Source organism: Prenolepis imparis, unplaced genomic scaffold (assembly GCF_030444845.1).
Source record: "Prenolepis imparis isolate NDT839.2.m4 unplaced genomic scaffold, iyPreImpa1.0 SCAF_5, whole genome shotgun sequence".
NCBI lineage: Eukaryota > Metazoa > Arthropoda > Insecta > Hymenoptera > Formicidae > Prenolepis > Prenolepis imparis.
In genome coordinates this window covers 9,944,012-9,959,153 of record NW_028141163.1, presented here as the reverse complement: position 1 = coordinate 9,959,153, position 15,142 = coordinate 9,944,012, and the positions used below count along the sequence as shown (strand labels likewise).

General features: G+C 35.8%; 1 protein-coding gene across 21 annotated transcripts in view; it reads left to right on the top strand.

The window, feature by feature from the left end:
• LOC145936300 (CUGBP Elav-like family member 1-A) overlaps nucleotides 1–15,142 on the top strand; it is a 384,349-nt gene that overhangs the window by 213,006 nt on the left and 156,201 nt on the right. For all 21 annotated transcript variants that reach the window (XM_083038373.1, XM_083038366.1, XM_083038387.1 and 18 more), the window contains one exon: nucleotides 3,340–3,509. In XM_083038373.1, coding sequence (XP_082894499.1) covers nucleotides 3,340–3,509 — 170 coding nt within the window. The remainder of the gene's footprint in view (nucleotides 1–3,339; nucleotides 3,510–15,142) is intronic.

Below are 15,142 nucleotides of genomic sequence, written 5' to 3'. Positions count from 1 at the left end.
ATCGCTTTAAACCGCGCCGACTAATATTAACTTTCTCCTATCGTTTCGCGAAATTCCCGAACTCTTTTTCTCTCTCTCTCTCTCTCTTTCACTCTCTTCCATCTCTCGCGTCCCAGCAGCCACCGGGATCGCAAAAGCTTTCCCTTCCCATGGGGAGGGGAAACATCATCGCGTTCCGAAATTTCCTTATTTGCCTTATTTCGTACGGCCGGCCAATCCGGCTTTGTGTAAACTTCGTTTTATATCCCGCAAACGGTGAATGTTTTTCTCCCTTTCTCCGTCCTCTCTCCTTGCCATCCTCCGCGATCGATACGTCGGAAAATTTTGTAACGAGAGGAGATAGATCGGCAACGGAGACCCAGAGTCCACCGATGAAGCATTATCAAGGTAATCGTGATATTTCAAGGTCGTACATAATTAACCACCTTCGCCGTGTGATCGATTGGGAAACTTTCGGATCCGCGGACAATGACTATTACTATTAAAGTTCGCTGATTTATAGCGGCGGAAGATGGAGGAGAATAGAGAAGAAAGTCGCAAACCGGCGCATCGGGTCACTATTTCAACCGGCAAACTTTATGCAAACGATTTTACGATGCAACAAACTGTCACGTCTTTCTCCGTCTCTCTTTCCCTTTCTCTTAACAGCATAAAACGCTAATGCTCTTTCCGCTCATATAACCAGCTACATTCTATGAATATAACTCACGCGAGGCGGCTAACCGCCCCGCTAAAGCGCCATGGCATGTATCCGGTACATCCAAGTGCGACGAAGCTCTTTGCTTCTGCAGAAATTCGCGTCCGGGCGCATCGTTTGCACAAACTAAAATTTTTCGATTAGTAATCCGACAGTGTGCTCAGAACTTTGCCTTTATATGCAAAACTTATTTGCATACCTGATGCGATATGTATATATGACAGTTTCACATTCTTGTACTTGCAAATGTTCATCGTCGTACTACCATACATTTTATTAAATAAATTTAAAAACGTCAAATTTTCTTTTAAAAATAAATATATATAATAAAATAATTGAATTATAGTTTAGCCTAATAATTTGAATAATTAAATAATTTGAAGCTTAATAGTTTAAATTGATATCTAAGCAAACTTGTAATCTAAAAAAGAAAGAGTTTGTCTGTAAAATTCTATCCATTTAGCAAATAAAAATTATATTACAAATAACAATAGTTTACCCTATATATTTAGTAGATGTTGGCTTTCAAATCATTAGCAGAAGTTGCATCGAACGCATCAATTTGTTCCGAGTTAAAATCAAAGCCCGAAAATTCAAATTTTCTATTAAATCGCTAAAAAATAACACGACCGACATGTTTGTGAGAATAATCAGGAAGAATGTGAATTAAAGTCCGTAATGTATATTTTCGCGGAGAGGAGCGAGAACGCATTGACGGGAGACGGAAAATATTGACACGGGTATCAGATTTTAATCAACCGCTAAGAGTGAAAATATTGGCCGAGGCGGAGAGTCGGGATCCTCCTCTCGCGAGGAGGACAAAATTAGAAGAAAGTTCGTGATGATGAATCTCTCCGGCTTCGGAGAGATGATGAATCCGCGTGACGCGCAATCCAAGGACAGGAGCAACAGAGTGTCCCATGGGAGGAAGGACACCTCAAACACACGCATAATCCGCGCGAAATTACTGCGTGGCGGCGAAAAGCTCCGGCGTAAGTTTCGAAAGCGGACGAGCCCCCGTGCACACGTTCAAATATGTACTCTAGGGTAGCCAAACACACCGGATAGTCTTTTATACGTGAGCGGCGCGCGCAAGCACATACAAGCTGTATGTGCTAAAATATCCATGGCGACATACATACATACGTCGCATACAGTCCGCGCTGCGCAAAATGCAGCGTTAATCCCGCCGTTCGGCTGGAGAGCCGCGAGCTCTCTCTCTGCGAAAAATTCCGTCGAAAAGCGCACGGGCTAAATACATGCACGTGCAAAATACGTATATGTGTACAGGTCGTTCCATAGTCTCTCGTATTTTTCCTTCAGGGGCCATCCCTAAATTATGTAAGGCTTCTGGAGGGAAAGGGGATCAAAATTTTCTATTCCTCTGATAAGATATTTAATGAAAAATTTTTCGCTAAAAAATTATGAAAGTTTTTATTTTCATTTATTCGATTAGTCGTTTTTATCAATTGATTTTAACTATTTTATGAAAACAATGAAAATGTAACTTGATATTTTGGAAAAAGACTTATTTAGATACAATAAGTGTATTCAAATTTTTATTACTCACGTTTAATCAATTTTTTATCTCTAAAACAAGATTAAAATATTTTTAAAAAACCTTATTAAATTATAAAATATTAGAGGCAGAGGGTAAAAAAAGCCTTACGTAACTTAGGGATGGCCCTTCACACATGAACTTGAACTTCGATTATAAAAATAAATGACCATATATTACAAAGATTTTCCTCTCGATGTGCTACTTTAACAAAAAAATTCGCGTTTGACATTTAATTCAAAGTATTGAAAGTTGAAAAATTATTAGAACGATGATGGATGTCTATAAAATTCTCGGCAAATCGACTTTAAATTTATCAGTGCGCAGTTGAAACAATATTCAATAACGATACCCTGTATATACATATATATATAGTCTGTATATGAAATAAATCATATTCATAGCAAATATGTCTATAAAATATTTGGCCGAATATTTTTCCATTCTCGATGTGATAACTTCTAACTCACTTTGTGACCATTCGCGGCCATACATCGCCGCAATAAAATCATCCTCTACTTCGCTTTGCGCAGATAAAATGCTTAATATTTTAATCGCTTGTTTAACGAGTGCGATGCCCGTGAGAATATTTCGCGCTTTGCAACGCGTCCAATCAAAATAGTCGATTGCGAAAATATTAGACTGAATGCCAAAATTCTGGGAAACAGTTTTATTCATCGATTGATTCTTTTATGAATGAACGTTATTGGGTAAACATATATAATCCTTAGGTAATAGAAACTGAGAGCTTAATATTAATTTTGATTTAAAAAATTGTTTCTCTATAATTACTTTATAAAATTATTTGCGCAAAATTATTTTAAAAAATTTTTGGAATCGCCAAACGTGAAATATTGTATGATGAAAATATTTTCTGTAATATTATTTATATATCTAAGCCGTGTCTCGAGAGAGACAAATTACTTATTGTATTATACTGAGCAGTCACGAGATAAATCTGAACTGATAAAGTGCACAGGAGTCTTTGAACTGTTAACGTATTAATAACGGCATGTTGTTTTTCTCCAGGCACGCATGTTTAATACGCTGCACATACCGCATAAACTTCCTTTTCACATTACAGTATAATGAACAACAACAGTGTGGAGCAGCCGGATCCGGACAACATAAAGATGTTTGTGGGACAAGTACCTCACGACATGGACGAGAATGACCTGAGGACGATGTTTGAAGAATATGGTCGAGTGCATCAGATAAATATTCTGCGGGACAAAATCACCGGCAGTCATAGAGGTAAGTGACTGAATAACTTCCAGCATCGCTTGCTTGCGATGCGTGCTTAAAGTCGTTCCAGATGCAACAAGATTTCGCAGTTAATGGGAAACGTAGAGAAAGCATATTCGCATAATTTTACGCTCTTGATATAAAAAATAATGCGTTCACGATGCCAGAGAGAAAATACGTTGAAACATAGCTAGATCGAGATTAGTACTCCCGATGCGTACTTTAATAGATAAAAATTGTTTGAAAAATTGAATATACTTTTTATTCCTTATGTCCGTATAAATGGACATTTTGTACATTATTATCTTCATTTTCCGCTAATTACGTCGATATGATAATTACGATAAAATATCGTAGAATATGTTATAAAGAGATTGTGTAAAGCAGAGTGTAAAGCAGACGGGTTGTAATATATTAACACTACTCAATTAACAAATAATCGAAATACCATCTAATTTTTAAAAACGATTCTTGAGATTAAATTATGCCAATAAGTCCATTGATTGAATTAATTCGCCTAAAATCATATTTTCGACTATTACGATTAAACCGTTCCATCATCGTTTTCGATTTAATCAAATTTTCAATATACTTGACGTTGTGGCCCTTTGCTATTATTGATGCTCGTATGAATGTGCTGAAATTAGTCATTATTCTAGATAATTTGGTTTTTTTAGAATTCTGATCTATTTAAAAATCGAGTAAGGCATAATAATGAAATAGTTGTATATATGATTTCTATATATGAATTGCTATTTAGTTGCAGTATCGCTTATTAAATTTTCTATGTGAGAAAGGCAAACATATATAAAAAATAAAAATTAGATAAATCATCTGATATCTTATTGTAATGCGTAGAAAAGTTCTAATTAAATTTCAGCTGTTTAATTATCATGGCTTTACCTTTAGCTCGCAAAATAATTTTATTTAAAAATTGATTCCTTTTTAATATTTCTTATTTATATTATAATTGAGATCTCCAAAAAAAATGATTTATTTCACGCTCCAGAATATCCATGTGTATTTAAGCATCTCTATTTTTCTTATATTTACTTTTTAATTTATTTAGGTAATTAAATTAAAAAGGAAATATAAGAAAAAACAGCCGCTTAAATATACATGGGCATTCTGGAGCATAAAATAAATCATTTTTCTGAAGATCTCAATTATAATATAAATAAGAAATATTAAAAAAGAATCAATTTTTACATAAAATTATTTTGCGGGCTAAAGGTAAAGCCATGATAATTAAACAGCTGAAATTTAATTAGAACTTTTCTACGCATTACGAGATCAAGGGAATAAAAAAATATACATATAAATCAATAAAGTTTAGAATGATCGTTGGTGTTACGAGCTTTTCTTATTATTAGTACATACATCGCGGCGAAGGAGAAAAGGAAAGATAGGGGGCGAGAAAGCAATCCTCGCGAGACCCTCACGTCCGAATACAGACTCACTTGTAACACGGCTGTCACTAAAATATGCACGCGCTCGCCAGTAACAAGCTTTAACTCTCGCTAAACGTCATCCGCATCGGCGAAAGTTTGCACAATTACTTTCACTGTACAGATGACTTCAAGTTTGTGGCCGGTGCAGAAGTCAGGCGTCGCGTGATTACACGATTGTTCGGTATTATATGTCTAGGGTTATCGATTCTCTACGCGTACGAAACAGCCGAAACTCACCATGGAGATTGCCAAGCGTCATTACATACGTATCGCTATAAAACGTATCCCGAAATAGCGAGAAAAGTGAAATATTCCATTATCAAATATTGTATCGTCATAACAATGACAGGAGAATTAAATTAAATATAATCATATATAATAATCATACATAATAAATACATTAGAATTTTGCTGTTGCAAATAGATCTACAATGGAAGATTAAAAAAGAATTATTTCTTTCTTAATTGAAAGATTAATGATTACAATAATATTATTTTTTGTATATCACTCAAGGTTTCTCGCGATTGTTCTTGAAATAATTTATAGTACATAAAAAGTTATGTACATAAAAAGTTATGTACATAAAAAGAAGGGAATTTTTAATCCTACTTCCTAAAAATCCATTTCATTTTTTTAGCTAAAAAAATTTTTCTGAAGATTTTTATTTGATTATTCTGAAAATATTTTTCAGAAATTTTTAGTACATAAAAATATCCAGTACAGAAATAGACGAATGCCATATATACATATATATTTCATATACATATGATTTTGCAATTCTTAGTGATTTAAACAGATTTTCTTGACGCAACAGACTTGAGAAATCTCCAGCAGATAAGTAGATCTATATGTAAAATGTACGCGATGCACTATCCGGAGTCGGAAGGCGCGAAACGTTGGGATTCTGAGAACTTCCGGAATAATTAATATGGGCGAATTGTAAACGTCATGCGCACCTGCAAAATTGATGGCGGCAGGTAGTACAACTGGGATGAAATTCGTTCCCCATTGTGAAAATTTAACTTGATTACCATGACGTAATGGTGAATTAATGTCCCGCTCGCGGGCCGTTTGTTTAATGCACCGCATTTTAGATTCGAAATCTCTGTCAACGTGGAGTTTCAATTTCACAGTATAAAACAGGCCAATTATCGCTTTTCGATAAACTTCTAGCTGACAATTGTCGTATTAGACAATTTCTTTGTCGCCTATCTGCCTATCGCTGAATGTTAATTTTATTTACAATTTTTTGCAAAGAGATGGACCAATTATCAAATTTTCCGAACGTTTTATACCATAGTTTACCAAATGCTGTCGAACAGTCTGCGGAGTCTTATCTCAAAGCGGCGAGCTACTATCGGCTTAAATTATATATTACTTAAATAAAAAGCACGTGCCGGAATAATACGCTCGACATAGCGAGCTTGCTCGTCTGATGCTGACTAAACAGCGAAACGGAAGGTAAATTCCACAATACATCGAGGCGCTTTATCTCGTCGGTGGGAATAAAAGGCGCTGAAATTTCCAGAAATTTTATATTAATTAAGCCGTGGAACCCCAAGCTTGGAATAAGCTCTACTAAAAATTAACAAAGAGTTACCTATGGCATATATGTTTGATTTACACGAGAATAAATTTAAACTTTAAATTATTCACAGAGGTATCCGTAATGCCATGTCATGAAAAAAATTTTTTCCACCATTTCATTGGTGATTATGATTACGATACTATAATTCATTTCCCGTTTAATTTTAGACACTTCCCGTGCAAAATCAGTTTTAAATCAGTTTAATTTTGTTTGACGAGAATAAAAAAAATATTTTTAATCAAAGTAAAATACAAAAAAAAACATGTACTAAGGTACAGCATAATGTAATTAAAAATCTTACTTTCTCTTTCTTAATTAATTAAATTATCTCCAGTTATATATGAATATTTTAATCGCACGATTGAACGCTATATGTAATTGTTTTATTTTTATCGCTTATATCAATGTACATTTCGTATCTCGGTTTCTCTCTCTCTCTCTCTCTCTCGAAAAATTCAAGGTTTAAATATAGTTTACAACTACACGGCCATTAAACAAAACTATGCTTTAAAAATGCCAGTGAAAGTTCTTTCGAAGTACTTTTTCTCGGCTTGCTTTTATTTACTTCATGGCAACTTTATTCACAACGATCTATCGAGTGGAATAAAAGTGCTTAACGACTAATAGACTTTTTCGCATTTTAATCCTTTCGCGTTTTTAAATTATTTTTACGCGAGATAAATTATCTCAAACATATATTTGTTATTTACATATTTAGTGCGATCGTAATATATTAATGATAATATTGATTTTATTTCTCGGAATTGTTCTTTAGATTCGCAAATCTGTATCCACAGAGTAACTTTACGAAATGTATAATTAATTTAATTGTAAATTTAAATGTATAATTAATGTATAATTAATTTAAATATTATATATAACATATTGAATAATATTATTTATAACAAATCCAACTATATATGCTCACTCCTGAAACACGAAGAAGATATTAAATGGCGAAGTCATCTACTCCTAAATCAATACCACTAAAACGAACAACTCATGGAATGTTCAATTTGATGGGTCAATAAAAGACAGCAAACTCGCAGCGAACTCCCTTCATGCCCGATTAAAACAAGTGCGGACCCGTGTTCGCAATGAAGACGCTCGAGATTGCCATCGTAGCCAATATATCGGAATCCCGAAAGTGTCCGACTGCGCCGCTTCTTGTCGCAAAGTAGCGGAATTCGATACTTCGTTACTTTGTGAGACGCAATACGGGGAACGAGAACGACGACGACGACGGGGGATTTCTCTGCAAATACAGAGAGAAGAGAGGAGATGCTGCGCTGTCGCAGAATTTTTCGCGCGGAATTCCGTTACCTTCCGTCCGGGCGAAAAGACGTCGAGAAATGTTTTAGTTAAATTAACAGAGCTCTCTCTTGTGCGCGTGGCCATGTTTCTCCCCGTGTCGATTGCGAATTTCTCTTCGACGAGCTTCCCGTTGTCTGCGAGGATATACGATATCGTTGCGAAGCTCGCATTTTCGTTCGAAAAATCTTTTCGCACCCCCCAGAATACCTCGCATGCGAATCACTCGGAAAATTTCTTCACCCTACTCAAGAACGCGGAATCGATCTCTTCCCTTCTCTCCTCCTACCTTTCTCCCCTTTCCCTCATTTTCCCCTTCATCCCGCTCGTTATGCTCAGAAATACACCCTGCTATTAATCATGCAGCCCTATTAATCGTTCTTAAGTCGTGCCATGTTTGTGCGTCGCCTTGCTCTTTCACGTTGAAGAAAGCCGAACTTCGTCGACGTGACTGTCTTTAAAGACCAATATAGAGATCTAGGTTTTACTATTTGTCAGTCATGTTTAGTACCCGAAAACTCTTGAAAAAAAATCGATATCCTTCTTAAAGGAGACCGAGTATACTATAGCGTCTCTTGCTATAATCAATTCCTTTTGTTATAGCATTTTGATAGATGCTATTTAGACGTTTATGCACAATTTATGCTAAATTGAGATGTACAGTAATATATGCGCTATATATTTATTTTGATTTTTTTAAATAGTTCTATGGTATGTTAAAAAAAAAATATATATATATATATATATAAATTATGTGTGTAAATTTCTTTGAATTTATTATTTTTTTGATGTTAACATATTCAGAGTTAGATAATTTAAATACTTCTCTAATTTTGAAGATTAATAAATTTTATTTTAGCAAGAAATATAAATTAGAAGCATTTTCTTTTAAATTATATCGCGATAGTCCTTTATTTTCTACCTAACGATTATTTCCTCGTGTCTCTTTGTCTTCCGACCTTCCGGCTCTCCCAAAGGCTACCGAAATCGTGAAGAACGCCGAAGATGTCGTAGACCGTGCACTTCAGGATTACAGGAGAAACTTTAAACGAAACTCTGGCGCAAAAGTATCGCAAAGCTGCTTCTTAGCGTGCTTGTGTTCCAACATGTGCTGGATTCAAGGTAGTTCTTGGTTCTTTTCGCAAGAGAGTAGTGGACTTTTCGAAGACAGATAAATTTTTGAAGTCCCATAATGGCTGACCCTGTCAAGCTGATAACTAAGTAAACCATATCCGTTACAAGTCAAAAAAAGCTTTAGAATTGCGTATGAATTTTTGCAAATGTGCTTTTTTCAATAAGTATATTATTTTTATTTTTAAAAGAAAAATAGATATTTTTTAATCAAATTTAATCGCAGAAATTTAGCAAATAAACAATTGTTGCAATTAATCAACGATCGTAATTTTCGTTATGTATTACTCGTAAAAATAATTCTTTCTCAACACTGTAAACGATTTCTAAATCTTTGTTTCTTTTATCATATTCTCTTATCCAAGTAAACTCATCTTCACTAGTGTAATTTAATTCCATTTTGCAAACACGCATAAGTGAGATCTGTAACGAACGATGCAACTAACTTCTCGTTGCATTTGGCTCCCTCCCCCTTATCTTCGTCCACGAATTCGCGGTACCGAAATTAATTGCGGCGGCGGATCGGCAATACCTACTGATGACACCACCGGAAACAGCTCTAATTAATTGGCAAACTGCTTCTGCGCCAAGAACTAGTACGTGCTTCCAGTCGGCAAACGGCACTTGCTTAGTATTTCCGACGCCCGCTCGTCGATCACTCAGTCTTAATGACGCTTTCTGCCCTTTGTTCACCCCACGAAGCTGAATCCCACTCAGAATTCCATCCATGCTGCAAGTGCGTGTAAATACAAAGACCTGGCTGGTAAATCTCGCGCGAATTAATCGTTGTCGCGTGTTTTGCATTTCTAGGATGCTCTCGCCATTTTTTAAGTTTATATGTATAACAATTTGTCAGTGTGCAGGATGCATCAGTTTTTCAGTCGAAATCGTAGAATTCAGGTGATCTCGTTAGTTTTTAAACTGACTTACACGGTGAAAAGTCCAGTAAAAAATATGTATTGTTTAAACACCGTTTTTATAATTAGAGAAAGATACATTTTAGATACAATTTCATACAGAATTTTAAATGTTCTTTCATTTATATTTTTACTGAAAAAACATTGAAATTAATTTTCCTACTAATTTTCAACCAGAGTGTAATGAGAAATTTTCGTATGACGTTGCAAAGTTATATTTTGAAACACGTTTAAAAACTCGCAAAAAAATTTTTTGTTTTTTGTTTTTTTTTTATGTCGAGATTCGGTGAAATGCTCATTTTATTTCTGGCCGTTTGTCCTTTAGAGAAAAGTGGAAGTTGTTATACGCGTTTTCAAACGTCTCGTGTCTTTTCTTCCCTTCCCCATTTCCTCCCCGGGGATCACGAAAATACCAACTAGCGGGATGATAAAAACGCGAAAGGCGGACAAAACGAACTGCTTTAATTTAAAGTTGCGTACGGGATTTGGGACTTTTACTTTTCGAGTTTCCTCTCCCGACGACGAGGGGTTTTCTCCCCTTTCCCCGCAAGATCTCGTCGTCGTTGGAATCCTACCGCCGTGAACTCGTTACGTTTTCGTCGTAGGGAATTACGCGACTTTGACTAAAGCCAGTTAAAGTCTCGTCAGAGTTGCGACTAAACGGCTTCTGATCCCCGTAATCTTGTGGAACTCATGGCATCGGTCGCTATCGGGAGCAGTTTCAAAATTTCATTGATAAACGTCTACGTTGTTAACAGATAACGTTTCCTGAAATCTTCGCAAGGAAAAATGGTCCATCGAGTTAGACACTTAATTTCAATTCAATTTCATTTCAATTTTTATCATCCGTACATATATTATGTGTTACAAGAGTTTGCATAATTAAAAAAAATTACCTAAAGCATTTCTCTGTATTGCTAATTTTAATTTCAATTGGTGTTTCTTTAATTTACAATATAAAAAAAAATATTTTCAGAAATAGTTAAATTTTTAAATACATGCAAAAATATTCGTGTGTGAAAATATTTCAGGCAAAAAGAGACCTTTATATCTATGATATCTTCAAGATGGCCACAATATTTTGCAATTTTGGCAATCTCCACGCCAAATATAATATAATAACAATTTTCTTGTTACGTCACAGCTGCTCAACGCGAGAATTTGTGCCTGGCAATAAACCCCGACTATGGCGAAAATCCTGGCTGCCGGCCAGGATTACAAGAAGCTGCGTTGCGAAGTTTAATTTCTCGAATCTTCGTCGAAAGTCTCTCATTTCTTCTCTTGCTTTGCGTTTGTACTTTTCTCTCTCCTCTTTCTTATGTCTTCTCCACTTTTGTTATATTCTTCTCTCTCATCCTCGTCTTCACCTCGTCTTCCCTATTTCTACTGCGCTCTTCCGCTCTTCTCTTTCCAACTTCCTCCTTTTGTTCTCGAATGTAGAGCCGCAGGTACTTCTCGCTTCCCTTGCCATTACGCCGCGGCAAAACTGCCATCGATTGCGCAAATATTTGAGCGCTCCTGCGAGGGCAGACAGGAGAGAGAAGAGAGAGAGAGAGAGAGAGAGAGAGAGAGAGAGAGAGTAGGGGGAAAGAGAGAGGTGTAGTTGGAGTGCAATGTAACCGTATTTCGGCTGATTCTGAAAGTAAGCCGAGTAAATTTGCACGGAGCTTATCTAACCACGGCAGGTGTCGACTACCTTCGAGACTTCGAGATATCCAGCTACGGCTGGAATGCCATATAGTTCCGACCATTACGCATGTTTAACGAAGAATCGTGTCACCTTGGCAGCGATTTTCTCGTTGTGAAACATTTTCGTTGTGTGTTTAGTTTCCGACTGAGTATTTGTCTCTTTGAAACTTTGCGAAGCAAAACTGATCGATCGTTTTTTTTTTTTTTTTTTTATTCAATTTAAGGAATCTTTATCGTATCGACTGTAAAGAATAAGCAAGATTCACAAACGATTATATTCAATAATGTATGCTAAAAAAGCAATTTGATTACATGTTGCAGCAATCTATAAATTTTGCATACAAGATATTCTTAGCATTTGCATGCAGATTGCCAATTTCGTCTTTGACATTCGGTAAATGTGAAGATACAATATCAATGTATAGAAATATAGATACAATTCACATACATTATTAAAAATAATATAAATATTTTTTAAAAGAAGCAATAATATTTTATACTTCCCAGGAAAATTAATTTACAAAAGTGCGTTTGTGTTCCGCGAAGAGAAAGAATTATCGATAGAAGATTTTCTATTATATAAAATCATTGTGTCTGGATAGCAATGTTCTGTTCTCGAAAACTTACATCGTTTAAAGTGAGAAAAACTTTATCTCAAGAGAATAGAAGCAGATGAATTTATTCACCATTTCAATATTATCAAAAACACATCACGCGGTATTTCTTTTAGTTTTTTGCAAGAAGACTTATTCTCCTCTCTCTCTCTCTCTCTCCTGTAAAGATTCCGAGGAGTCTGTATATATATATATATATATATATATATATATATATATATATATATATATGTATGGGTTCCTTTTCTATTTACCGATTCAAATATATTCCGATGAAGATCGTGCACACGCTACGTTTCGCTCGATACACAAGGAGAACCATTGGATACAATGGCTTGGAACGGATCCCAATATTATCTCCCATTATGACGTACATCGGGATCTTCCGGGCAATAAGACTTCCTTTTGAATTTATGAGAACGCCCTTGTAACCGGTGACCGGCGTAACAGATTGCGTCGATTTATCACACGTTTTTTGGTCGCTCGAGTGCGACCATCTATGTATCAGATTCTAAATACAAATGTTTCTATACAAAAGCAGCGAGCCCATCCGACAACAAAATCTAGCGCACCCTAAAGCTTTGAATCGCGCTCCGTTTATTCTTCCAGGTCGAAGAGACCGCGAATGTGCGGATATAGCGACAGATATATATGTATTTCTGTCGCCGAGCATTGCCATCGCGTTTCTTAGATCCCGAGGAATCGCTGAAAATGCTTCTACGTTAGAAATAATGCGATCGCGAACCAAGTGAGATATTATTCTCTCACAAAGAGAAATCATGATAAAAGATCACGTAAAATAAATTGAAATTTATAATACCATATGACAATCATTTGTTGTATTGATATGCATTTTAATCATGATAATTATAAATAATTGCGTAGATAGATATATGCATTATTATTGTATATAATATAATCTCTTTTTGGAAGCATTTTATCTTAGTTTTCGATATCATTGCATAAAAATTATATTGACATAATGAAATGAAATATAATTCTCTTATTGAATTTGTGTATTATTAAAATTGAAGGCATTGTACGTTGGATTTTAATTAATTTTGAAAAAAATGCTGTCAAACGCTATGACAGACAATACATAGACATTATTGGAATAGTATATAGACTAAATTGAAAAAAAAATATTTAAAAAATCTATAGAAGTGTTTCTGAAAGTGGAATTATTTCGAGATGTATCTGATAAAATAACAAGTCAGTTTTGTTTTCTTGTTATGAATCATTGTGGTCGATACCTTTGTTCCAGCATAAGCAATACGTTCTCTCAATACTTTTTACAATATCTCCCGCCTCGTGAATGGTATCGCTTGAATAAAGAAAAAGGCGATATCTCCACGCGAAAACGGGGTTGACCCGATTTCGCGGTAGAAACAGTAGATCAATTCGATCAGCCGCTCTTACGTGCCCTATTCTTTTTCTCAGCTGAATCTCGAACGAAAACTATCCGATAAAATAATATCGAATCAAAGTCTTCCTTCCCTTTTTATCGAGTCGACACAACTTGAGCCACAACGTGTCCCCTCGTGACCTCTTACACAAGATGTCTTTTCAGAATCTTTTCTTCAAATAAAAATTCTTCAACAAATTTAGATTTATTTTTTGACAAAAAAATTTAAATAAAAAAAGCCATCTTTTCTTGCTGCATTCTTTAAACTTTTAACATATATAGTATGCGATTTATTTTAAAATGAAGTTTGTCTTATAAAATTTAATCTCCCTAATTTATCCCTTTAAAAAAAAATTAAATAAATTAACAAAAAAATATAATATCTTTCAGTATCTTAATTTCAATGCAAGACAATTTTGCAACGTCCCTTCGACACGTGACGAAGCTGCTTTTGAGACACGTCGTATAATATTGAGCTCTCGTGAACCACAAAGAGCGAGATGGAAAAAGCGTGAGATGAGAAAGTAACCATTAGTGGGAGTTCAGTATGTTTGACTAGGTTGCGTCTGCTTGACAAAAAGCAAAGTACTCGGGCTCGCTAACTGGATGTGGGCTCACGGGGAAAGCTTGTTGCTGGCGAAAGATTCGTCTACCAATCTGGTGGCCGTTTCAACGAGACGGAGCGTGCACGGTCGAGCATGAGAGAAACGCCGGAAAAAGGAATGGCGGCGAGGAGGTGCAGGCGCGAAATACAAGTAGGGCGTTGCTATAGAGGGAGTGAGAAAGAGTGGAAGCGGAGTGTGGAAGTAGAGTACGACAAAACCTCAATCCCTTTAATGGAGACAAATCCCCCTCTGCGTTCCCCCTCACCGACGCACCGCCAGACAATTTGTAAGAGTATATCCCACCTACCCTGATATTAGTACTTCGCGACCGGGGGTGGCTCGGGTAGCCAATCATCCAGCGACCTTTCTCACCTTCCTTACTTATCTTTTCTTCTCTCGCTCCCTCCCCTCCTTGCATTTCACCCTTCCTCTCTTTCGACTCTTCCTTCATTTTTCCTTCCTCTTATCTTCGCTTTTTTTCTAGCTTTCTCTTTTCATGTTTTCTTTCATATTTCTCATTTTTACCTCTCTTCTCCTTTACTGCCCTTTTTCCTCTTTCTCTCTATTCTTTCTTACATCCCCTTTCGCATCTTCCCTCTTTCCAGTCTTTATTTCTCTCGTTTCTCTCGTAAATTCGACCCTGTCTCACCTATCACGTCGTTCACTGGCAAAATTATAAAATTAACGAGTGGCATCCATCATGCGGTATAATACGAAACATTAAGCCACCTGCCTCCTCCGTGAGACCAAATTTTCGCGAGTCGTTCAATCTTGGTTAAAATCAAGCTCACCGCGCGAATTAGTGTCGCTCTTTGCAATTTCATATTTAATCTAATCTGCAAAATTTGATGCATATTTTTTTTCTGGAGAAATTTTAAATTATCGAAATTACTTTCTATTCCATTATATATATGTTCCTTTGTAAACCTT